This window comes from Lampetra planeri, unplaced genomic scaffold (genome assembly GCF_965212315.1).
Source record: "Lampetra planeri unplaced genomic scaffold, kcLamPlan1.2.h2 scaffold_1567, whole genome shotgun sequence".
Taxonomy (NCBI): domain Eukaryota; kingdom Metazoa; phylum Chordata; class Hyperoartia; order Petromyzontiformes; family Petromyzontidae; genus Lampetra; species Lampetra planeri.
Genome location: NW_027614295.1, coordinates 1 through 25,481, shown reverse-complemented (window position 1 = coordinate 25,481; position 25,481 = coordinate 1). Strand labels below are relative to the sequence as shown.

The 25,481-nt window shown below is 43.4% G+C and overlaps 1 protein-coding gene across 1 annotated transcript; it reads left to right on the top strand.

Moving 5' to 3' along the window:
• Positions 1-391: 391 nt before the first annotated feature.
• On the top strand, positions 392-21,090 carry LOC144739557 (single-stranded DNA-binding protein 3-like). Its single transcript, XM_078622497.1, is given in 16 exon segments — positions 392-457; positions 12,510-12,613; positions 15,914-15,956; positions 15,958-15,981; positions 16,098-16,136; positions 16,138-16,165; positions 16,670-16,734; positions 17,571-17,632; positions 17,743-17,788; positions 17,908-17,943; positions 18,044-18,098; positions 18,325-18,395; positions 18,711-18,789; positions 18,878-18,906; positions 18,997-19,098; positions 21,061-21,090. Coding segments are annotated over 15 exon segments (786 nt in total). The 5' UTR covers positions 392-457; positions 12,510-12,536.
• Positions 21,091-25,481: the final 4,391 nt, after the last annotated feature.

Genomic DNA, 25,481 nt, shown 5'->3' with positions numbered 1-25,481 from the left:
CTGTCTGCTTCTTGTCGCGGCATTCATTTAGCATTTTTCCAACCAGAAAGCTGATCCATTCAGCTTTACAAGTGGATGCACGCATGCACACACACACACACACAGATTTCAGATTTCAGATTGTTGTCATGGTGAAAGAATATTTTGATCTACATGGTCAGTTCACTGTTACTGCTCATAAATCTCACTCGGTTCAGTGTTGTTGGCACTAGTCAGACTTTTCTAAATGTGACTTTTTCTGTCTTTTTTTTGGTTTGCTGCTCACTGTTATTTCTGTATTATTTATGTTCTGTCATTACACAGAGCAGAACTGCATATAAAGAAATCATCTGCTCTCTTCTTACGAGATAAGCAACTACATATTTTATTTCTTTTGCTTTTCAGATTAGCGTTGTATGTGTACGAGTACCTGCTACATGTGGGAGCACAGAAGTCCGCACAGACCTTCCTGTCTGAGGTAAGACTGTAACCTATCTATAATTTGTGAGCTCAAACTGTCCTCTCCACGTCGTCTTTGACAAATGTCAGTCAAACCACGTCTTCCCCTGAATTTCGTGGCTTTACCTCCCCGTTCTTCGGAAGTGAAGCTCTGCCACAAAGCTATATATAAACTGCAATAGTACACGCTCAAGTTCAAGTCACATCTATGTTGTCAGTGCTGATGTACTCATGATTACATGAGCTGGAGGTGTGGTGTACATTTTTCATGAGGAAATCCTATAAAGTTACACCACATCCTGCTTACTGTACACTGCAGAGAATCTTGATGGACCCGATGCGGCTTTTATTTTTGTTAGCAAGTTTAGTTAGCAGTTGGTTGTGGAGAGTTGGTCTGTGGCAAATAATGGGTGTGTATGATTTAACAGATTGAAAACGACTTCCAGGCAACTCCAATCCACATGTGAAATGTGTAGATCTCTGAGGTTGTACAGCTATTTGGCTCTTTTGGTTCTAGAGGCTTCTGATGTTGGACACGATAAAGCTGTTGCGCTCTTTTGGTGTTCCTAATATTTTCTCCATATTAATTATACATGAGCTAGTTGACAACATGAATGGAGATTTATTGCCTGAGTTGTATTAAATTTGTTTGGGCACATTGTCTTATTCCCGTTAGTGAGAATATATGTGTATCTCACACTCACACACACACACACACACTGTGAGGTGAGTTCAGAGGGAAGTCAAGATGATGGAGATTTTTCAGAAAAATGCCTGTCATCACACATCTGAGGCCACTGAAAGTTTCAGACAGACAGATTATATGTTCTTAACCCTTGAACCTGCATCAGACATAATCTTCCCCTCTCCTCTCCTCTCCAGATTCGATGGGAGAAGAATATTACATTAGGGGAGCCTCCTGGATTTCTCCATTCATGGTGGTGGTGAGTCACTTTTGATGTTTACATTTGCTTGTATGTGTTTTTCATTTATCAAGAAAAAGTTCAAAGCACTTCATGGAATTTGTGTCATAAGATAAAAATAAATTCCAAGCCAAACTATGTGTAGAGGCTTTACTCTTAAACAGTGGAAGATTTCTGAATGAGAGGGCGTGAAAGTGTAAATGATTGTTGATATACTTTGAGAAACAAACAGCATTTGCTGCCGTAGCGTTTCTATGGACTGAATGACTAAAGGTACAAAAGCGTTTTTCTGTCAGAAGAAGAGGACAGAGAGAAACGTGTACACATTTCAGTTTAATGTAAATAACGATGAACGATGACTTCCGTAGGTGGGAGGTTGAGCAGCAGCGTCTCAGCCTTGGGGTTGACCAGACTCACTGGGGGCATGACCCCTCCCTCCCTGTCCTCTCCCCCTCCTCCAGTTCTGCATCTTTCACCCCCCGTTCCTGAAACAATAGATCCAGATGGTTCGGGAATGGCCCCCCCCCTTATATTCCCCTCCCCCTCCTCACCCTCTCGTCACCCTTTGTGTACCCCCCAACCTCCCACTTTTCTCCTTTGTTCAAGCAGGAGAAGGATTCTTAGCAGATTAACCCGTTGCATTCCAGCTTCTTTTGTGCCACCCCTCCATCCACTGTCTTCCTCCACCCCTCCTCCTGTCATTTTGGCCCCTGGCTAAGATTTGACCTCTGGGGGTCAACACTTTAAAACACAAATCCGCAGTTTCACTTGTTTTCCGACGTCACTGTTTCACACTCATTCTGTTGACATGCACACATGAGATCTGGTCACAAGGGGAAATGAGGATAATCCTCGGTGTCGCACCTTTCACATTCCACATTGACTGTAAAACCATATTCAACATCCACCTCCGACGTTCTATCAAACCTAGACAAATGTGAAATGTCCTGCCCGGTCAGTTCTGAGGAGAGTGAGGCTCCACTGCCATGAATGGTGAACATCAAGCAGATAAAGATTGAGTTAAGTAGAGCTCAGTCAGAGCCCGTGTGCAACTGTAGATTAGACATTTGGAAATAGGATCAAGCCCTGTAAGTTTGAGTGTCTTGACGAGGGAGTGTGAACTTCTTTTACACCTTTTTCATGCTAGTAATCATACTAGATAGAAGTAAACAGTATGTTTTAACAGAATGCATAAACAGTGGGACGTTTTTAACAAAGTACAACTTTTTACAAGCTGTTTCACCTAAAATAATCTTGCACGCGAGTCCCACCAATCTCTGATTCTTCCAGTTTAATTACAACGTGATAATTGATAAATGATCATTTCTTCAAGGCAAAGAGAGCTCAGGAAAACTGGTTCCAGGATTTAAATTGGATTTACTGTGTTAATGAAGGCCTGTGCAGCAGGAAATTAGCACTGTACATATTAGAGTGGAACAAATATTTAAAAACCAGCGGATATTAAATTACAGACCTAGCATAGCCTTAAATGGTCTTTAAAAGTAGAATAATCGAGTGTAACTTTTCACCTCGGGGGGTTATTCTGCTGAGTCAGAGAGAGCCCCGTCAGCAATTTGAAAACCAAAGACATGTTTTAATAACAGGAAAATGGATGAACAGAAAAATAATTTGAAGGCGCACAAGGTAGAGTAACTCTGAAAAAGTTTGTGTTCTGTTCATCGACATAAAAATGGACAGTTCGTCTTTGCACATATATTAAATATGATTAGATCAATTTCCCTTTTATTGTCCAGTCCAGAAAGTACTGCTTCCTGTCCTTGTCGTTTGTCCTTGTTACCGTACTGAAAAATTTAGTTTTATAACTGTAACTTTCTGGTTTTTGACTCTGTCACTGTCCCCCATGTCCTTTAGTAGCACATTCACATGTTAGTTCATGCTTGTTCGCTCAGCAACCTCTGACCATGCCCTCTGACCACACCACGACGAAGGGTTAAGTCGAATAATTAGTTTACTTTTTCAATCAAATAAGTTGCATTTAACATGCTGAAATAGGTCAGACTGGATTTGTTTGAGACTCCAACGTGTCTAAGAAAGTGCAGAACTGTATAAACAAGAATCCATATGTTTGAGATCCAATCAATTTGTATGCGCTGCAAATTACCAGGAAATGTGAACTGACCGGCTGATTGTGTCTCTCATTAACCAGGTCCCTGTTTCGCTCACTTTACAGCACTTTCACAGAATCAATACACAAAGACTGATCCAATTAGCAGCTCTTAGACAGTTAGCACATGAGTGGATTGCCGCGTCTGACCGTACCTCCGCCACTGACTGAAACAAAGTTTACAGGGACACAGTTTATGTTTTAAATCATGTTGTTGCTCTTCGCAGGAAGGAGCAATCATAAATACCCACCATACACACAGACACACGCCCCATCTCCACTACGTGGTTCTAGCACAACTCAGCTCGACTCTCCTTTTTTTGCGCTTCCATTGGGGATTAAGAAGAGAGCTGAGTTGATACTAAAATGTTACCTCTACAGATTACTGGCCTCTGATTGGTCACTGCAGCAAGTTCATCATCTCCTCCATGTTCTACATTGTTTATGTTTGTGTCGCGTATAAAACATTGTCACAGCATTTTCTCGCAGTCTTTGCTGTGACATTGGCGTTCATACCCAGGAGGCTCTGAGTTGTAATGGAAAAGGAACCGAACCAAGTCCAGTAGAGCTGAAACTGTTGTGCAAAAGATGCTCACAAAAAAAAAGGAAGCTGTTTGTACTCTTAGTTGTATTTATTTTCGTATCATTAAGGCTGTGCCACAGATCAAGGTGAAGAACGGGATGCAGGCAGTAAAGTCTGCATGAGTGTGTTAAATGCAAGTGTGTGTGCGTATTTTGCATGAGTGAGAGCTTGATTGATGGGGTGACATGGGCAATGTCTCACACACATACACAATGATGCTCAAGTGTGTAAGAGGCAGTTTAAGAGCACTAGTGTGATAGTGAGAGTGTGTGAATGGGTTATGAATAGATGTCACATGTTTGCTAGTCTTGCTCTGGTTGGTAACCTCCTCACCTTTTCTTCCCTCTCGTCCGATTCAGTGTATTCTGGGACTTGTATTGTGCGGCTCCAGACCGAAGGGAGACGTGTGAGCACTCCAGCGAGGCCAAGGCCTTCCATGACTATGTAAGTGTCTGCTGCTTTTCCCTTCCTTTTCAAAGAAAAACCATGTGACGTGCACAACCAGTAGTCAAGTATTGAACTTGTCATTTATCTGCCTGTGATGCACAAATACATGTTAAAACATGTGAATACACATTTAGCAGCCAGGTTATGTGGGAGGATCCTGAGCCGGCAGCCAGGCAGAAGATGGTGTCTTGGGCCAAGAATAAAATGATTGTTTGTGGAGGGATTTCAAATTGTTGATAATTACCAGCTGACCAGAAGGTATTCACATTAGCATCCAGTCATTCCTCTCTCTGGTATGATCATTTTTTCATATTTGGAGCAACAGAGAGAGAGGTGTTGCGAGTTTCTTTAATAAGTAACAAGACTGTAGCGTTTCCTGGAATAAAAGCTGCTAGTCTGTTTAAAAGCTGGCAGCATTGCACGGGCCAGCCCCAAACAGAAGCTGGAGGAAGAAGAAGAAAGAAAAATGAGCAGAGTGGGAAAATGAAGCAAACCCAGCACTAGTGGTATTTCTCCTCTCTCTGGTCTCTGGAACAGCGTTCCCTGGAAGTGACACCTACAAATGAAACACTGGAGACAGCGGTCAAAAGTCGCTCAGAGCGGTTGGTCCAAAAAAGTGGAAGCAGATCAGCAAAATGTGGATTTACATGTGGCTAGAGAGCAGGCTGGCGCTAGCAGCGGCCGTGTTGTTGAAATGGCTCTTAGCTAAGATACCATACCTGATGCCAACATCGCGTCTCATGGTTGGCTGTATCTCATGGTTGGCTGTGTCTCATGGCTAACTTTAAACAGCATTTTTTTCTTAGCTGCTTTGTGAATTTTGTCCAGCATTGTTCACCTCTAACTTTAAGGTCAGAGGTCGGCGGTGAGGGCCAGGGTGCTGTCTTTGCACAATTCAGTAGGATGGCTGCCTGCTGCTCCCATTGCTCAGTCTGAGCGACAAGTTCCTCGACGAACCACTGTACCTTGAAGCCTAATGAAGATGTAAATACGAGTTTTTGTCCTCCTGCAGGAAGACAAACAGCAACTCTGTCACGTGTTATGATTGATACTGTGCATCTATCTCCAGCCTGTCCGCTCCGGTCAAGACAGTGTGGCATTGTGTGTGTGCTGTATAGTGTGAGGAGATAATGGAATAGAGTTCTAATCCGGTAATCCCGGCACTGGGCTGAGGCTAAGCCTGGGATTTGTGTGTGTGTGTGTGTGTGTGTGTGTGTGTGTGTGTGTGTGTGTGTGTGTGTGTGTGTGTGTGTGTGTGTGTGTGTGTGTGTGTGTGTGTGTGTGTGTGTGTGTGTGTGTGTGTGTGTGTGTGTGTGTGTGTATTTTTGGATGTGGGGCATCTTTGGCAACTAGCCAATACAAGGAGGTTGGAGGGGCCCACACCCTCTGTGCCAGTTACCCTCTGTGTGTGTACATGTGTGTGTCACTACATGTAAATGGTTATGCTGCACGCCTGCTTGCTGTCTGCTTGTAACAGTGATAAAGCGGAGGAGACGGGACTGGTTTAATTTTGGCTCCAGCCCCCTGAGGCTGGTCTCCGAGCACAGGTCCTTTTCTCCTGGTTTCAAAAGAAAGAGCCAGTTTAGAAGCATCAGGAGAATAAATGTTTCACCTTATCTCTAAAGGCTTTCTTAGTCTTGAGGATGGCTAGAATGCTAGCCAGCATTTCTGGGGCATTATCACAGTCCTCCCTGCTGGGTGTAGGAACGGCGCAAAGGTTTATGGTTACACACAAGTCCTGACATTGGTCATAAAAGTGATGAAAGGGCTGTTTGACTGGTAGCTCACTTTTAGATGTCTCGTTTTGTTGCACCCTGTTGCTTAAACCATCAGAATGAGACAAATTGAACAGGAGAAGGAGCAGTTGGTTGTTTTCTGCCTCTTCTTGCAGCACTAATCAAAACCTGGTTGAGTTTTGGGAAACTTACTTGAAGAATGAGGAAGAGATTCATCAATTCTTCAACATCGTGTGTATAAAAATAACTAATTATATTTAGGTGAAGTTTGAGGACGTATGTAGCAGCACATTTTGTTTGTCTGTTTGCTCCCCCAGTCTCTGATTTTTCTCTTGATGTCCAGAATGTTTGTCGACAGATCACTCTAACTTTGACAGATCATTCTAGCTTGTAACTACAATAGAAACGGTCCCAGACACATAACGGAGGAGCTGTGTCTTTGAGCTCACTTGTGGATGAGCTGCTGTCGATTATTAATTCACATTTTTCACCAGCAATTCAGCGTAACGCACTATAATTGTGTTTGCATACAGAGTTAAAGCGCTGCTGCCAGCAGCACCAGCACATTTCATTATCACTCTTCCTTTTTTACTTTTTTACCCACTTTTCACTCCATCTGCTCTTCTCCTTTTTGTTCACGTCAAATATTTTTTTGTTGCTTGCTTGCGACACCCAGATCTGCATTACTTTCCTGTTCTTTCTATCATCCCTCCTTCCTTTACTACACCTCCTCCCTCCACCAGCACACCCAATCTCGCTCACCTTATCACTCTCTCTCTCTTTCCTGACCTCTTCCTCCCCACTCTTTCACCACCTCTGCTACCTATATGTTCCCCAGAGAAGATTGATTGGCTAATCTAGCTGTTTACCCACATTGCCTAGTAGCGCGAAGAAGAGGGCAGAGAAGACAACACAAAGACACAGACACAAGACAGCTGAGGTATTTGAAAATGGAGCTGTGTTGGAAAATGTCATAACAGAAAGAGAAAAGGAAGGTTTGTTGAAAGGCTGGCTGGATTTTTTTTTCTCTTGAAGCCATGCAGCTATCCAGTATATCTTATCATACCATTTGTTTCATCACTTTTGTCCACGAAGTAATGTTGACTGTAAATATACTTCTTGTCAGGACTTTCACATGCTGTTGTTTTTCTATAAACTGTTAAGTGTCAATGTTTTTTCACAGTCCTACATTTGGTTTAAGTGTTGAGTGCTGAGTGATGAGTAATTTGTTTTTCTCTGTCTCAAACACCTTAATGCCACTTGTCACATATAGTACATTAACTTCATAGCTGAACATAGATTTTGCTATCATTGCATTTCATTATTTCCCCCCCAAACAGACCTTTTATTTACCAAAGAACTTGACTAACTAACACACCAGAATGCATAAGTGGTAACATTCTTCTCCTTCCTATTGTAAAATAGTGACAGAAAAGTGGCAGAATCTTTAAATCTTCATGGCTTTGTGCATAAACTAATCTGGTTCAGTTCAGACAGTTTGCCCTGAAAATCAGATTTGAACGTTGACCCCAGATCAGCTGACAGGGCGCTGGCCCTCCCCTGACAATAATGAATGTCGATGAGAGGAAATGTAGCACCATTGGCCAAATTCCTCCTTTTCCTGTTAGTTTTAGTTATATTCTGGTTTACAGTCTCCCTCTGAAGTGCTCGTTAAGTGGATGTTGTGTCTGCAGTGCGTATTAGTGCTGTCATCCGGCGTGTGTGCGCGCGTGTGCAGTCTGCAGGTTTGGATCAGCACTGCTATCTTGGCAGCATCTTTTGGGGAAGTGTGCACATGTCATGCCAGTTTTGAGGACCAGCTGGGCTTTAAGAGATTGTGTGTATTTGTTTGTCAGACATAACGGTGTGAGTAGCAGCCGTATCCTGTTGCTCCGAAGCGAATCTCACTGTTTTGACTGGGCTGATAAATTAGCAGGATCACCACAGTCAGCTATTTTTTTTTCTCTCTCCCATCTCCACACACTCTCCTCTCTCCTCCATCCCTACTCCCTCAACCTCCCCCCTGCTTCACTCTCACTGTGTTAAGGACAGCAGGTCAAGGAGACAGTGATGAGGTACATATCAGTGTGAACCAGAATGTAGATTAGAACCCTCTCCAGGCAGGGACACACATAAATACAGGCACACACACACACACACACACACACACACGGATACTTCCCGTCTCTTTCTACCTGCTCCTCTTTCCATCTACTGTTTATGTCTCTGTCTTTAGCCCTGTGAAAGGTATCAGGCAGAGGTCAATAATGTGTTGAGCACTATTGATCTGTCCAGTAGGTCCTATGTGTGAGGGAGAGGAAAAGGAAAATGGAGAGGGAGGGATCAATGCAATTCTGTTTAGCCCATCTACATACTGTAGCAGCCAATCAGATCATTAGTCTTTTGTTCTCTGCTGGAGAATTCATCAACATTGTGTCTCGTAAGAAGTCAGCCACATCTGTGGATTAAGACGTCGCTTGAAAGAACGGTGCTGTCTGGATTAAGGTGGTGGTCATTGTTGAAATCAAAGGCTGGAGCTTTATGATGCATGTCTACAGTTGTTTGCCTCAGGCCACGAGACCAAAACAGACCTGAAAGCAGCTTCAGTAAAAATCACCTCAACATCTGAATAAGATGAACACACACGCACTCTGCTGTTCTGTTAGTGGTTTGAAAGATGTCAGTCACACAACCCATAACACATGCTTCCCTCACCAACTACAGACATACTTGGTCTCATAAGACAAAAACCTGATGTGGATTTTGTCCTTCACTGCTTTGAACGTTATTTGATGAAATTTAAAATCGTTTTAGCTGCGGATGATTCATCAGAAACCACTGCTAGAGCCAATCTGAATAGCTGCCTGTCGATGAATTTAATGACTCATGCTTCTTTGCCGTCAGTGAGGATGCTGCCACAGTACGTGGTACATGTCCTAAGGGAAAGGCCACCAGAACGCTGTTTGTTTTGTCCTTATTAAGAAACAGGAAACATGGGGAAAGAAAGTGTGATGAGATGCAACAAACTGATCTGAGCTGAGTTGAGTCAAATTTACAATAAACTGTCAATATATGATGCCGCAAAATGGTTCAGGTAGCTGTTTTCTGTCACAACGTAGTCCTAATGATGAGCCTCACGTCTGTCGTCCAGATATATATTGTAGCCAGGTAACATCAAATGTTACAGACATGGCTCTTGGCATTTTGTGTAGTGCTGCAGAGCAGCGTTAAACTCAAGTTTACAGTTAAAACAGTGTAAATATTCCCTGACATTGGAAAACGTCTCTCTTGGGATTTGTTGAATGTTCCGTTAGCTTCAGTGAAAGAAACTTCTTCTCCTTTTTGCTACATGTCGGGCTTTTAAGGCCCTTTTTAAATTGTGTTGCGACATATTGCTTCATTTTTTTCCCATACATTCAGCCTGAAAATGAATTGGTCAACCTGATCTTCATTTAATCTAATTAGTGCCAGGGTAATATTTGTTCTGTTTTAGTTTTCTTACCTGCACCAGCAACTGCGCGACAGATTCTTGCACGTTCCTTTCGGTGATTCAGTTTATCCTGATTTGTCTCTTGCTTTTGTGTGTCTTTCTGTTCCGAGCGTGAACGGTAGATGCAAGCGATACTGTGAGCACCTCGACAAAAAAAAAAAGAAACGGCATGGTTGAATTCTTTTTGTATTTCCTGGGGCCAGTAGGTTTTATAAAGACTGTCTACATGCTAATTTCACCTTGTGCTTTGCTGGTGGCAACTGTGTGTGCTTTCAGTTTGCATCCAATTTCAGTCTGCAAACTAATGCACAAGCATTTATAGCCGTCCATAATAGTCTATAACACTAATGTGACCAAGTGATTGATTGTGAATAAAATCCCTGTGCCTCTTTTCTTTCGTTTTCTCCCCCCATCGCTTCTGCTTGCTTCACTAGTTTTCCTTCTAACTCTCTCTTCTATTTCGCTCTTTGCGTCGTCTTATTCTTTCTCTCTGTGCTCCTGGAGCGGGGGATGCCAGGGGGACAGAGTGCAGATAGGACTTGTCTCCATAGCAACAGCTTCTGCAAGCTGCTGACGCCCTACTGGGGGGGAGTGGAGGGGCGGGGGTGCTGAGGAAAGAGAGGTTGTGATAGGGAGGAATAGTACTGGGGTCGGGGCACAGGTTAGGCGTGTGCGTTCCTGCCAGCAAAACAAGCGAGAAAGGGTCATGAAGAGGAGAAAAGATGGAGGGGGAAAAGTGCGCAGAAGAAGAGATTGAGGGAGATGGATGAGAGCGAGACTGGATGGAGAAGGAGAGAAAGAGGCAGCCGACCCTGCTTCTTCCCCAGGGACTCGGTGGCCTGCTCATGTTCACTAGCAGAATTAACATAAAGATGGGGGAGGTGTGTTTAAGCGTGCATGTGTGCGATTTTTCAGATTTTATGTGCGCTGATGTCAGAAGAGAAGGTGTGTGTGTGTGTGTGTGTGTGTGTGTGTGTGTGTGTGTGTGTGTGTGTGTGTGTGTGTGTGTGTGTGTGTGTGTGTGTGTGTGTGTGTGTGTGTGTGTGTGTGTGTGTGTGTGTGTGTGTGTGTGTGTGTGTGTGTGTGTGTGTGTGTGTGTGTGTGTGTGTGGTCCAATCCCACAGTACATGTCACATGAATATTGTGTGTTTGTTGAGCGTGCGTGCTGGTGGAACCATGGGTGTGTGTGCGTGCGTGCAATAGCCTCCCCTGGGTCTTAAACCCCCTCCCTGCTCTGGTCCTGTAGTCTGAATGGCTGCACTTTATGAGCCTGTGATGCAACTCTTTGTGTGTATGCTGGCGCGTTCATGTGCTCGTGTGTTTGTTCCAGCGTGCTTATGTAAGCACTTTGAACATGCGTCTCATTCTATGTGTGTTGACAAGAATAGTTATATCATATTTAACTCCCGGGCGGAATCATTCACCCCCTCTCCTAGTTTCTACTTTTAGTCGATTTGACTGACAGGGATGTGAAACAATAAGGTTGAGGGGCATCAGAGCTCCTTTTTCCATTAGCAAGATTGTTGCTCTGCGTGTAGATGTTGACTCTCCGCATTGAGAGCAGCGTAAAATGCAACTTGGGAAACCAGGGAAGTCTGATTTCTTTCCAAAATTTGAAATGAAACTGAAAATAAAACACTTGCTGAAATAGTAAAACATCATCTAATGGAGGTAATTACACATGTAATTGCAATATAAACTAAATAAATCAAGTCAACTTTGGAATAGTGGAAAATGATTTGACAGGTGAAAGAGTTAAAATAAAAGCATGTTTTTTTTCGTAACTGTCTTATATTTAGTCAGCTGATTCGAGTTGAGCAGAGGTTAATATTTCTCATTATATCTTATTTGCCAATTTGTCAATTGCTTGACACAAATTTGTGATTATAATGGCTATTACATTTACTGAAAACAGAAATTTTCAGTAACTTACCAAGAAATTAAAAATGCAAAATTCAGTTCTATTCTCCACCCAGTGCAACTTTAAAAGCACAAGAGAAACATGAATGAAACACTCATTATGAAAATACACCACTGAATACATTTGCATTCCAATGTGATTAATTTGTGTATTTGTAGCAATTTTGAATGCACTGCCACGTAATGCAACTCACGCCACACACTTTGAAAGGGAGAAAAAAATCACTGCACATCAATATGCTTGTTCATATTTTCAATGCAGACTGTTGCATCTAAAATATCCAAAGATAATCATCATCATAGCACAGCAGGGCATTGAACGTCTCATTGGGTAATTGATTTATAGGCCAGGTCTTAAATTGTTGTATGAGATGAGCTGCAAAATAACTAACTAAATAAATAAATAACTCAGCAAAATGAATACAGTCAACTTAAACACCGTTACGTGTATTGTGAAGATGTTGACATAGTCATCGGAGACTGCTGATCACAGGAAGACATGAATACTTGATAACTGGCAGAAACAGTCACGTTTCAGTGACTTTCCTGCAGTGAAAGTAAAGAGTTCTCCTTGAACCCTTTCATTTCTTTTGAAATGAAAGCTGATGTTCTCTCTTCAGTTCAACAATTTAAATGCTGTTATGGAGAATGTCTCCTTCTAATATTAACCATTAAACGTTATACATGGGGGAAGAATTCTGCAGTGATTGCAGGTGCAGACACTGCCCCCCATAGTAATTTGTTCGCCAGTGCAACACGCACACATACTTCTCCCTTCAGACCAGCAAGAGAAACACTTCCACATCAAATGTAATCATTCATTTTCTGTGATTGTTTTCTCTTTCAGAGCGCGGCAGCAGCGCCCAGCCCGGTGATGGGCAACATGCCCCCCAACGATGCCATGCCAGGTGGTCCCATGCCCCCGGGCTTCTTCCAGGTACGCCCCATCTCGTTCGCTGTCACGCTCCTGTGAACTCCTCCTTCCTTCCCTCCATCACCCTCCAGCACACACATCTCTCTCCTGCCTTTCACCCCTCTGGCACTCAGCTCTGACTCCCCGAACCAACTCATGAAGGCATAGTTTGCAAATTGTTAAATTTGAACTATATTTAAAATTGTTTATTTGATTTATGAAGGATTTATTTCTGCGTATTGATAAAATAATTACATTTGATCAGCAGATATTTACAGCATTCATATTAGTACATTTATCAAAGCACAGTTTTGAAATTGAATGCATCAATTTTCTTCAAACGATGTTTATTTCATTCTTTATTGATATTTACACCCACCAGGGCCTCTGAAGCTCATACCGTTCATTCATCTGTGGCTCACTCGCGCTCAGCTGTTCAGCCGATTTGTGATTCAGCCATCCTGTATTCATCCTCTCCACTCCTCCATCTCCGTACCCGTCTCTGCGTCTGACCTGTCCCGCTTCTGTGAAGGGAAAGGTTTTAGTGTGGGAGATGGCTGTCTGTCGAGTGAAGAGAATGAGACACACACACACACAACACATACGCACACGTTTTCTGTGTGGCAGCGGTGTGATGGACAGCACTGGCATTTGGCAGCCGCACGATAAGGTGTTGGAGAAGAGTAAGAGAGAAAAGGCGAGTGTCGTGATAGAGGAGGATGGATAGAGAAAGATGAAGAGAGGTGAAAAGAGGAAGAGAGGGAACATGTGGAAGATCAGTGGCATTGTGTTTGTTTCTGTGGCTACCTACCACTCCATTGTTTTCCTGCTGCAAGCCCGGCAATTTGCTGGGCTCGTGGTGGTGGTGGTGGTGGTGGTGGGCTAATGAGAGTAGCCTGTGAATAAGCAGGGGAAAGGGGGAGAGAGGGTGAGGAGAGGTGCTATTTATAACACCGGTGGGGGAGTGAGTCGGTGCGTGTGTGTGTATGTTGCGTTGAGGAGACATTATTGTAACTGAGAGCTTTGGTTGTTTGCTGCAAACATGGCTCATTGTCATCTGCGCAGTTGGGTATCGAGTGAAACCTTTGAAGCCTGGACAGTTAAACCGCCTTCTGCGATGCTCTGAGAAATAAAAGCAACGTTGTTTTATACATAAAACACATACCACAAGTGTGTTCAAATGTTATATGTTCGAAGTTTCCAAATACCATATCAACATTCACATTTACACCAAACATGCACTGATGAAGTGAAATGGCATGAAATACATGTCCTGTGGTTTACTGTAGATGCAGGTACCCTGTGTGTGTGTGTGTGTGTGTGTGTGTGTGTGTGTGTGTGTGTGTGTGTGTGTGTGTGTGTGTGTGTGTGTGTGTGTGTGTGTGTGTGTGTGTGTGTGTGTGTGTGTGTGTGTGTGTGTGTGTGTGTGTGTGTGTGTGTGTGTGTGTGTGGCAATGAGTGATACACAAAACACAATTTGCATTTTGAATTGAATTTGAGCACTGGGTATGGAGCATGTAAAGGCGTTGAAGGCCCTGGCCATGACAGGATGAAAGAGGGACTGTTACATAAGGAGTTATTTATTGGGGGTCATTAAGCACTTGTCTGGGGAGAGGGGGTGAACTGTCAGCAGTGATACGATGCTGTGTAGTCATGACAAGGAACACTATGTCACACTGAAGGGAGGTTCACTCCGAGCAGGGAATAAACTCTTGATCAGTACCATCTTTTGGTTTGAAATTGGCCCGTCCTGTTGCGTCCCTGTCCTGCTGCCTTTGGCAACACTGCCCCCGTGTGACGTAGCTGTGTACTACGTGTAGCCGACTGGGTCCCACGTACTGACCCCCGGTAGAGAGATGGTCAACAACCCATATTCCTGTGAGCTGAAGCGAAATCAAAGTAATTCCAGCTGAGTTTGTGTTTTCAAACATCTCTTGTAGGTCATCAGTCACCTGCAGAGGGAAAACTTGCCCAAACCATTTTTTCTTTCTGCTCCTCTTCCTCCTCCACCTTAAGACTCCCCAGTGACGTTCCCCCCCTTTTCCAACCTCTTTCTCCATTATTCTGATTGGGTAATTCCTCCAGGTGCAACCCCCCCACCCCCCATACTGCCATGGCCCCTCCCCTCTCTGAATATCGCTTCTTCTTTCTTAAAGGGACCACCCCGGCTCTCAGCAGTCCCCTCATGCACAGCCCCCCCCCCACACAACCCCAGCAACCCAATGATGGGACCACATGGCCAGGTAAGATGCAAGCACTTTCTCTTTCCAGCACCCCTCTTTTTTTTTCATTCTCTCTAAATCTCCCCCAGCAGCCACGCACACCCTCCCTTCCTCCATTCACGACTCGCACACTTCCTTCTTCTGCCCCCTAGCCCCCGTTAGTTCTAGTTCTATTCTGGAGAACTCCCCGCTGATGCCCACCCCTCAGTCACCAGCTCCGCGTCCAGGCGCTCTGCTCCTCTTCAAGGCCCAGAATCGTTTGTCCCTGTGTGGGATGAATAATTCACTCCTTGCCCCCTCCCCTGGAGCAGTTTGTAGGGGGGTTGCACACTTATCTGGCTCCTCTCAAACACACACACACACCTCTCTTCTATGTTTTCTAGCAGCTTATAAATAAACCAGTGGGCAGGCACTATGGACACGTCACACACGCACATGTGTACGTGTATTTACTTACACATATACAGGGGCCATCCGGAGGTTTGGGTTTCTAAAGCTGCAACCAGACCATATTGTTTTCAGTGTATCAAGCTTTAAAGTACTTAGAGATCCGTGTGTGTTTCCGCACTTATCTGAACAGCAGCGACCGAATCCCTGGCGGAGGTAAAAGCTAGCCCTTCTGCCCGTTTAACTGCGGCGGCCCCTGCTCTTCATTCTTCTGTGGTTTCTGGTTTCTGTCTTGTGTGCGAGCGAGAGTGTGAACAAGCTTCCACTAAGGTTTGTGAACGGTGTTGTTGGCCTGAGGTGTCTAACTACGCCGAGACAAACCGCAGGCCCGAATCAGGTTTACACCACGGCGCGAACAGGGTGTGCAGGGACTGAGCGCCATCCTTACACGCACATCAACCGATTCTTGCTTTGAGTGTGTTTTGTGTGTAAATGGTTATTTGAAGTGGGGGAAAACTAAAAACGTATGTGGAAAGGTTTCCAGGCATCTGTGTTGATGAATTTGTGATGTCTCAGTGTCATTCTCCATCCCCCCGCTGTGTCCATTCTGTGTGTCCTGATCGCACCTCCACCCTCCCCTCCTTTTAGCGCTCTTACATTTATCAATAATGAAAATATCATTTTCCCTCATTCCCCCCTTTTTCCCCCCTTCCTCCATCTTCTCTGCAGCCTTTTCATGTCCACCCCGCGGTATCCAGGGTCGGACCCGCGGTCCGTCACTGCGAATGCCAAATCAGGTACCGAACCCGTCAGATTACTCACCGTCACTACTTTTGTTAGTTTTGACAGCTTTAACGATGTGTTTTTGCCAAGCTGTGTCTCAAATCCGTTCTCCTGTTTGCACCTTTCCCAGCCTCCTGGGGGAATCCCTGGATCTCAGCCTCTCCTGCCAAACAGCTTTGGACCCGACAAGACCACAAGGTACACTGAAGAGGAAGATGTCATTGCTATAATCTCAAAGATATATTCACCAAGACACAAAGTTTCATACTATTGCATAAAAAAATTATTTCATCTCTGAAAATAAGTCCAACAAATAATTTCTCAATTGAAATACTTGAAAAATGAGAAAGTCAGTCCCTGAATCGTTTTGGTATGGTGGTAACCTAATTTAGAAAAGGCAGGATGAATTAACTTCTAAATGTCTGAGATGAAGAAATGCTTTTTATTGTCACATTGGAGAAGTTGCACCCAACAAAAAAAATGACCACATTTTAATGACAAACTATTGTGTCAAATTCAGCCCCAGCAGCATGTTTTTGTTTGCTGTCTGATTAGATCAGTACTTGTCATACCCTGTGTCGTGTCGGACATTCAGTTCAGGGGTCTGAGGTGATTTCAGCCTCAGCGGCTCAAATGGTTGGGACTGGCACGGACCCATCGTCTGTCGATGTTTGGACTCACTGTGGCTCTCTTGGTTTTCAGGGCATCCTAACATGGGTGGTCCGATGAGAATGAACCCCCCTCGAGGAATGGCCATGGGCCCTCAGGTACGACAGAGAATCATAGAACTAAAAAAACACACACTTAACCAGGAGATTTAGACTAAAAACATGTGACACTCATGAATGGAATCTGTCCTCAAATCAAAATGTTTTCTTCTTTATCCTCTATTGTTGGAAAATAGTGTTGCTGAGATAATTATTTCAAATATAATATTGTGTATTAATAATTCCTGACTCTATCAAGTCTAAATTAAGTTCCGTATAAAATTATCCCTAAAACAAAAAAAAGGGATAAAAGTTCCCTTCACTTAAGCTGATTTGTCCTGGGATAAAAGTTCCTTCACTTAAGCTGATTTGTCCCTGTCGCTCTGAGCTGTGTGCGTCTGTCGCCAGCCAGCGCTGTGACTGAGGAACAGCTGACCGACAGTAGCTGCAGCAACAGCATGGGAAGATGTAGTCAGCACAAACAGTCTTTCAATGAAATGAAATGGAAAAAAAATCCACAGCCGACGTTCAAGAGAAGCCATTTTCTATTGTTATTGTGGAAGCCCTGCGCTGTTCCTACCAGCACTCTGGGTTTTATTTATAAATTATTCATCTTACAAGTACTGTACATCTGCCACTTTGAAGTGGTCTGTATATCACCTCTCCGTTGTCTCTGGTCTATTTAGTAAACTCACCGCAGCAGCAAACTTATTTGTTATTATCTCTGCTGAGGCGTTTTGTTTTCACCATCTGCTGGTTTTATCGTTCTCCTTCTGGGACACGTTCACAGCGAGTTGCAGAGACCAGTGAAGCCGAGAAACGTTTTAGACCAAACAGCCGTTTTGTTCAGGACTATTGACTATACTTATTGCGGTTTTAACATTTTTTTCTGGCAGAACTATGGCGGCATGAGGCCTCCTCCCAACTCGATGGGCGGCCCGATGCCAGGAATGAATATGTAAGTTTGTGTTGAAATGAGCCAATCGCTGCTTCTAAGGAAGAGGGTTTGGTTCCTTCTGATGTTCATTAATTCCTTTTCCTCTTTTCTCTCCACTAACTGGACATCAGGGGTCCTGGAGGAAGAGGGCCTTGGCCAGGACCAAACGCTAACTCTGTGAGTCCGAATGCGTTGTCTTACATTTTTTAACACTCGGAACATCCTTCAGTCTGAATTGTCAGACTATTCCTCTAGAACTTCACCTTTTTTGAATGTGTGTTGTGTTTCTGTTTCAGATAGCCTACTCATCCTCATCACCTGGAAACTATGTGGTGAGTCCGTTAGCGGCGTTCTGCTGGATAAAACCATCAGTATATTGTATTCATGTCCTGATGAGCAGCATTTGAACTTTCCTCTCTGATTGCTCCCCAGGGTCCCCCAGGAGGAGGAGGACCGCCTGGAACTCCCATCATGCCCAGCCCAGGTGGTGCGTCACCTAACTATGTCCCCGACACTAACACTCGTGTCTTCATGTCCCCGTCACTGACCAAGCATGACTATGTCCCCTGAGAACTACATGTTCTACATGTCCATTCGTCCTGATTCTTTTTAACCATTAATTATTATTTACTCACAATTGTGTAACACAACGATGAATGTTACAAAGGCTTGATGCCATCTACTCTCAAGTAACGGACATTTTCCCTCCTCAGATTCAACTAACTCCAGTGAAAACATCTATACCATGATGAATCCTATCGGGCCTGGAGGCAACAGACCCAATGTGAGTCTCTCCATTTTTACTTAAGAAAAGAGTGTGATTGACTGATTGATTTTAGTCATTTAATCTATTTCTTTGTTTACATGATTGTAACCATTCAAAACTGCAGACTGATTCATGATAATGCAGGATGTTGTTAAACTGACTCAAACAGAATTAGACCACGCAAGTCTAAATATTGTTCAATGTTTATTATTTATTATCGATATTAGACAAATGTGATGCTCATACATTGAACTCAGCCAGTCTGAATAGATTAAGTATGACCTTGTTCTATACTATTTCATGTGGAAACAATTGTTCTTAATGACTCTGCAGTTCCCTATGGGACCTGGTCCTGATGGGCCAATGGGAGCAATGGGAGCCATGGAGCCACATCACATGAACGGATCGCTAGGTGATTCGACTAATCTCTCCAAGAACATGCTGAATCAAAACTGCCTGATTGTGAAGTTTACCTTATAAAAAAAACTCTGTTTCCACAGGGTCTGGGGACATGGATGGCTTGCCAAAGGTGAAGACTTTGTTTTCTTATATATTTTAAACTTGTGCACTGGATGGCACCTTTAGAAATGTTAATCTCACCACCTTTGTCCCTCCCCAGAGTTCCCCTAATAACATGGGGGGCATGAACAACCCTCCTGGAACGCCAAGAGATGATGGCGAAATGGGCGGAAACTTCTTGAACCCATTCCAAAGCGAAAGTGTAAGTAGAGTGAGTGAATGACATCTCATGTCCCCTAACGGTTCTCCTCGATGTCCCGACACACCAGTGGAAGAATGCAAGCAGAGGCTCGGCGCGGTTTGCGTGTTTCTTAGCTGCGCTGATTAATCACACTCGTCCTGTTTCATCATCATTCCATTCGACCTGCCTTAATGTTGGAGATCAGTGTGTATTAGCGCTTGTGCAACAGGACAATAATACAAATGTTCTAAACTTACGACAAAAATATTATTTAACATCTCCAACTTCCCTGAACTTGTTGTAGCAGTTTGTTTGCCGCTTAACATGCTGCCGAAATACTTTCTAATGCTCGTCAATCATTTGCAAAAGACCTAAATGTTCCACACGTTGTGTTCAGATCTCTAACTCTCTTTGTGACCTTATTCAGGGTCAAATCATCAGAAAATGCCATTGACATGTCAGTCCACGTAAACAAATTGTACCTCAGTAGACATGACACATAAATATCACTTATGTTGTGAATCATTGATGTGTCCAGACAGCGATGGCTGCTCGTAGAGATCCAGAATCAATGTGTTTGTCTCATACATGAAGGGGAAGAAAAGTCTCAAATGATCAGTAAAGTAAAATAGGATAGAGAGCAAAATCACATGCTGTCGTGGCATTGATATCAAGGCGTCTATGGGTCATAAAGGTCCTATACGTAACAACTGTGTGTTATGAGAAAAGCACAATAAAGGTAGAAGCAGAATAAAAATGAGAAAAAAAAATTCACTCCTGTGCTAAATTTTGACATGAAACGGTCACATTTCAAAAGTGGACGGTTGCCAGTGGTGCAAAAGGGTTGAGGGACACACAACACAAACATGTCTTAAAAAAGAAAAAAAAAAGATGACGGTAGGTAAAATCTGCTTGCATTGCAGCCGCTTACTAATCACTGAGAAACTCATTCTCTACCCTCTGTACCAGTGGTGTGCTGAACGATGTGTGATATTAAATAGCAAACAGTCTATGAAGGATTGAAATGTTTTCAGCTGTTGAACAAACTTAGTGAATGTGGTGAAGTGAAAAGCTGTGTTCTCCTGCTCCAGGTGTGGAGGAGGAATAACAGTCGATTTGTTTCATCAACAGTAGGGCTGGGAGACGCGTCTTAACCCTTCAACACCAACGGTATACCCGGCGCTACATACGCACTAGCATACTTAGAAGTGCCATGATTAGTAGAGTGTTTTCACCACCAGAAAATGTTGAACGGTTCCTGAAAGCTGAGAACAGCCATGTTGTTGTCATTTCTAATTCAGCATGAGTTCATATGATCTCTGATGTTTGTTCTTGTCTCTTTCTGTTTTTTGTATATTTTGATCACTAGTTGGTTATTTTATTCTGTTTTCAGATATTTTCTTAATGTTTTGAATACTTGCTTCATTTAACTACTGTGCTGTTTTGCAGCACTTTGGTAACCTTGTGTTAATAAAATGTGTTATATAAATAAAATGGATTGGAAGTGGCTTACGGTAACCTCGTTCACTCTGCTGCTGGAAACTGGCGAATCATTACCGTAATGACAGCAGCTTGGATGTGAAGAGCAACTTTCACAGCTTTCAGTAACCGTTCGATGTTTTCTGATAGTACTGTAACACTGTACTCCAAAGTATGCTAGCGCCAGTGTTTCGGCAGTGACATCGTCAGTGTTCTAGGGTTAATTCACCCAGAGTGATTTTCAGTTTCATTCAGTCAATCACAGCGTGAAATTATTCAAAATCTGTAAATATCTGGTCTAGAACGTGACTTGAAATGTCGGAACCTGTTTGTGTGATTGCTAAAAACGTCAGCGCCCAGTCCTTCTCATCACTGACTGAATTGTTTCGGTGTTGGTCTCTTGAACCTGACGTCTGACAATCTGAGCGCCCCCTTGTGTTTAAATGTTACACATCCACTCATCTGTGCCCTCCTCTCCCCATTCCCTCTCTCTTCTCTTTACAGTATTCTCCCAACATGACGATGAGTGTGTGATTTTATTTTATTTTTTTCCTTTTTTTTGTTATTTTTTGTTTATTTTCCCCTTCCCTTTTTTGTATCTCTGCACCTGATTGATTTTTTTTCTTCAAATCCTTACCTCACCTGGATTGGACCATCCACCACTCCTCATGCACACCCTCTGCCCCCCACCTTCCTTCCCCTCCTCACTGGGGAACTGTACGGCCGTGCAGCCCTCTGGGATGGCCCTGGAGCATGCTGGGACTCTACTTAAGACGGGCCTTCCTGGAGCATGCAAAATGGCCACCGGTCTGAACAGGAAGCAGTCACAGAGCAACAGGAAGAGCCTCTTCTCTGACACCGGACCCGGCCCTCCCTGGCTTCCTGTCGGGGTCGAGGCAATGAGCAAGGGAATGAGGAGAAACGAGTGAATGAGGGTGAAAGGAGACTGACTAACGCAGCCCTCCCTTGCGGACTCACTGAGCAGCTGCCAGGAAGCTTCTCATCCACAGTAACTTTTTTATTTCTTTTTTTTTTTTTTAACGTGCTGTTCCCAACGGATTCAGTGGAGGGTCGGATGAACTGACCCCTTCGCCCGACATTGTTCTCTCTCTGTGTGTACATTTTTAACAGAGGTGTTGTGATGATCAAGATTTCCCCCCGTTTTTTTTTTTTTTGTGTATGTATTGTATCATTGCTATTTTTTATTATTGTATTGTTATTAATTATATTGGTATGTTCATTTTAAGTTTAGGTTTTAATTTTTTTGGTTATATGGGCACATTTTTTTGAAGAAGACAGCATATGTGCGCGCACACACCAGAAATGATTCGCTATCTGATGATTCGCCAATATGTGACAACTCTGCCCCCTGCTGGTAAGAGGTTGTCCATCCAGGTACTAATTAGGGATGCACAGATTTTGAAATTTGATACCGACATTTTGCATTTGTTTATTTGGCGTCTTTTATTTTGTTTTTGTTGCTCTTATTCCCCTTTTGTGCCAGGGAAGCAAAGAAATGACGCGTTGTATAGTCTTTTCAGCCCTTTGTCACACCGTCTTTGAATGAGCACAAATACAATCATGCAAATTTACAAAACAGCATTTAGTATAACTTCATTTTGTCTTCAGTAATATTAGCACCGATTGGACGTTTGCCGCGGCCTCCACACATGGGTGTCAACACATGTAAACGTCAGTCTCTGTCGGCAGCGAATGTCATTTTACTCTCCGACGCACAGATACACAGATCGTTGTAGCCGTGCAACTAATTGGCCTTCAGTTGTAATCGGAGGTTGACGAGCGTCTCTGAGTTCGATCCAGAAGCGGAAGACGTCCTGTGTTAGTAGCTTCATGCAGAGAAATGCACAGCTGTATTTATTTATGTACTTTTAAAATTTTGTCTTTTAAGTTACTTTCTTTGAAGTGTTAGCCCTGGTTTTATGTTAACTGCAAAACTCGTAGCAACTGTGTAAATATGCAGGTTCTGGTCAGCAGTGTGCCCTGATCTCTGTCTGTCAGGCCTGATCACCTGACCCCTCTATCAAGACTCCTTTTAAAGGTGCTGAAGTAATTAAAAAAAAAAAACCTAAAACAGAAAAAACACCCTGACCTGCTTCATTAGCTTCCCACTTGCTCGCTCCAACATGTACCTACGCCGCGTTACCGTCTCTCTGCTGACGTGTAGTGAACACTTGGAATATTTTTGTTTGCTGGTAAAAGTCCTCAACTCACTGTGATGTACTGTATGTCTGTGCTTTACCGGTTAGCTTCTCTTACCCTGCTCAGATCAGCTGGTGGGTTCTTTTGGCTTCATGCCCTGTTGTTTCTGGGGATCAGGAAAGCATTGCTCTGTTGACTGGAACGAGTGTCCCTCCCTTTGCTCCCGGATAGAGAGAGTAAAAACACCTCGTGCATCCTTTGTCTCATCTGTCCCAACAGGTCGGCATCGACACACAGCATCCCCCCTGTGATCTTTTTTTTTTTTTTTTTTTTTAATGACTCCCATCTTTTGATTTCAACTTTGTAAATACTGTAAAATGCATTTTGATATCATTGACATGTTTTGATATTTCAAATCACAACAGTTGTGCGTGTTTGTTCAGAGATGAGAAACAAACTGGAGCTGCTATAGACTTTATGCTATTTCACCTCATCACAGACGAAATATGGCTTTACTGGGCATCCGTGTCGAGGGAGGGCGCTTTTATAGGTGTGTGTGTGTGTGTGTGTGTGTGTGTGGTGTGTGTGTGTGTGCTGTGTGTGTGTGTGTGTGTGTGTGTGTGTGTGTGTGTGTGTGTGTGTGTGTGTGTGTGTGTGTGTGTGTGAGGAAAGTCACTGTCACACATTCTCTTAAGATCTGTGGGGTTCATCCAAAAGACTCCCTCCTCTTGTTGTGGGGGTTCATTTTATTTCACCAGTAGAATCACAGATCCATTCTTTGCCGCCATTACTGCGTTTCAGCTTCTTCCCTTCTCGATACAGCCGATCACTGAAACTGAAAGCAGGCACATAGGACACTGGCTCTCCATCCAGCCACCAGGGACCCAGACTTTACTATGAAGGATTTTTTTTAATCTATTTAAAATGGATGAGAGAAATGGTGTGGAAAAGTAACGCAAAGAAATAAACCAGATTTGTTCTTGTTACTGAGAAGATGGATAATGCGGGAACGGGCGTTTCCCTCGCCTGTACTTTGAAATACTGTTGTGTTAAAAAAAAAAAAAAAGAAAAAAAAAGCAGTTGAACTTCTCTCTTTCTGTCCTGTAAGTAAATCCGTCACAACGTTGATCATTTCTGTATTTCTATTGTGCTGATGTAAAATACTGTAACATTTAAGGGTTTGGGCGGGTTACCAGAGGAATGTGGGAGGGAAGGGAAGTTTTTCTGTTCAGTTCCTCATTTTTTCCTCTTGATGACAAAGCAGTATTGAATATGAGGCAGTCTGTCCTAGGGGAGTTGCTTTGTATCTCATGTTAGGGTAGTTTCAGATCCTAAATGTCTCGTGTAGTAAAATAAGAGGTTCCTTCTTCGTATGTTTCTTTATATTGTAAAGTTTGTTTAGACAAAAAATGTTATTGGAAAAAAGGTGGGGAAACTGCATTGATAATAATAATTTTTTTGTTTGATTTTTGTTTTTTTTTATTTTCATCAAGTTGTCAGTCGTTTTTTTGCCTGTGTCCCCCTTGTTGTAGATACATATTAAAAAGAAATAAAATGACTTCACTCCTTTTGCCATGAACACGAGCTTTTTTAATCAGATACTGTACTCACAGTCCTTGAGGCGGTACCCACAGATGTGCAAATATTAGCATACTAAAGCATACGTGTTTCAGTCTTCTGAGAACAAAATGAGTTAGCTTTATTTTGTCATATTCCTCTGAAATATTTGCTTCTTTCTGCCATCCCGTCCTCGTGGATACATGATCCAGAGTTGTGGTGGTAAAAAGTCATGCATTGTTAGATTAAAGAATCAATGTGCCGTTGATGATTTTTTGTCTGAAATGGCTGCTGTGATACGAAAGAACTATTACAACATGTTACATGTGCCCATTGTGGGTATTGTTCTGTTTGGCTTTTAAGGTCAAAACACAAGCAACTTTTCCTGCAATAGTCAAAAAAAACTGCCATATATGTACAAAACCGCAAATGAATGAATGAAAAATAAACATATCAATGAATAAACCAATAAATGAAATTGTAAAAACCTAAATAAATAAAAATGGAACACGTGTCGACGCTTCTCAAATAGCCAGTCGTGACTTACTGCATTTGCTTTACAGAAATGAACAGATTTAACATTCTGTCGACTGACAGTCGAGGTTTGTTTTGACAGGTCAAGAATGTAGGTGATGGTGAAAGACAATTTCAAGATAAATTTCTTTCTCACAGTTTCTACACTTTGCTGTGTTCTATCAAACGTGATGTTCTGGCCGTTCAGCCGTCGCCTTAGTCTCACATGTCCCAAATGTCTCGTATGTCCTCTGATGTGTTCGAGCTGCACTGAGTGACGACGTAGAGTCCCACAGCTCCCCTCGCTGGAGCGTCGAACCGGGGAGGTGACGGAGGAGGTGATGTGGGGCAGCGGGGGACGTACTGCTGCGTTTATTCTGCGTGCAGCAGGGGATGGAGAAGGCGAGCAGGGCGGGTGAGGCAGAAACACCATGCTCCTGCTCTTGAAGGGTGGACCACGTTCAGGGACCTGGAGGTGGGAGCTGGATTTGTGGACTAAGGGAGGGAGGTGAAGCAGAGGTGGGACCACCATGACAGAGGGGAGAGTGTTGCGGCGGAGCTGGGAGTGAGGAGATGGGATGGCAGGAAGCTTCTCAACAGAGCTATTCAGAGTCATTTTGTGTGAGGCTGATCCTCCAGGGGGCAGACCCCTCCCAGGGGCCGTTCTGCTCTGAGCTGCCTGAGATGAACACATC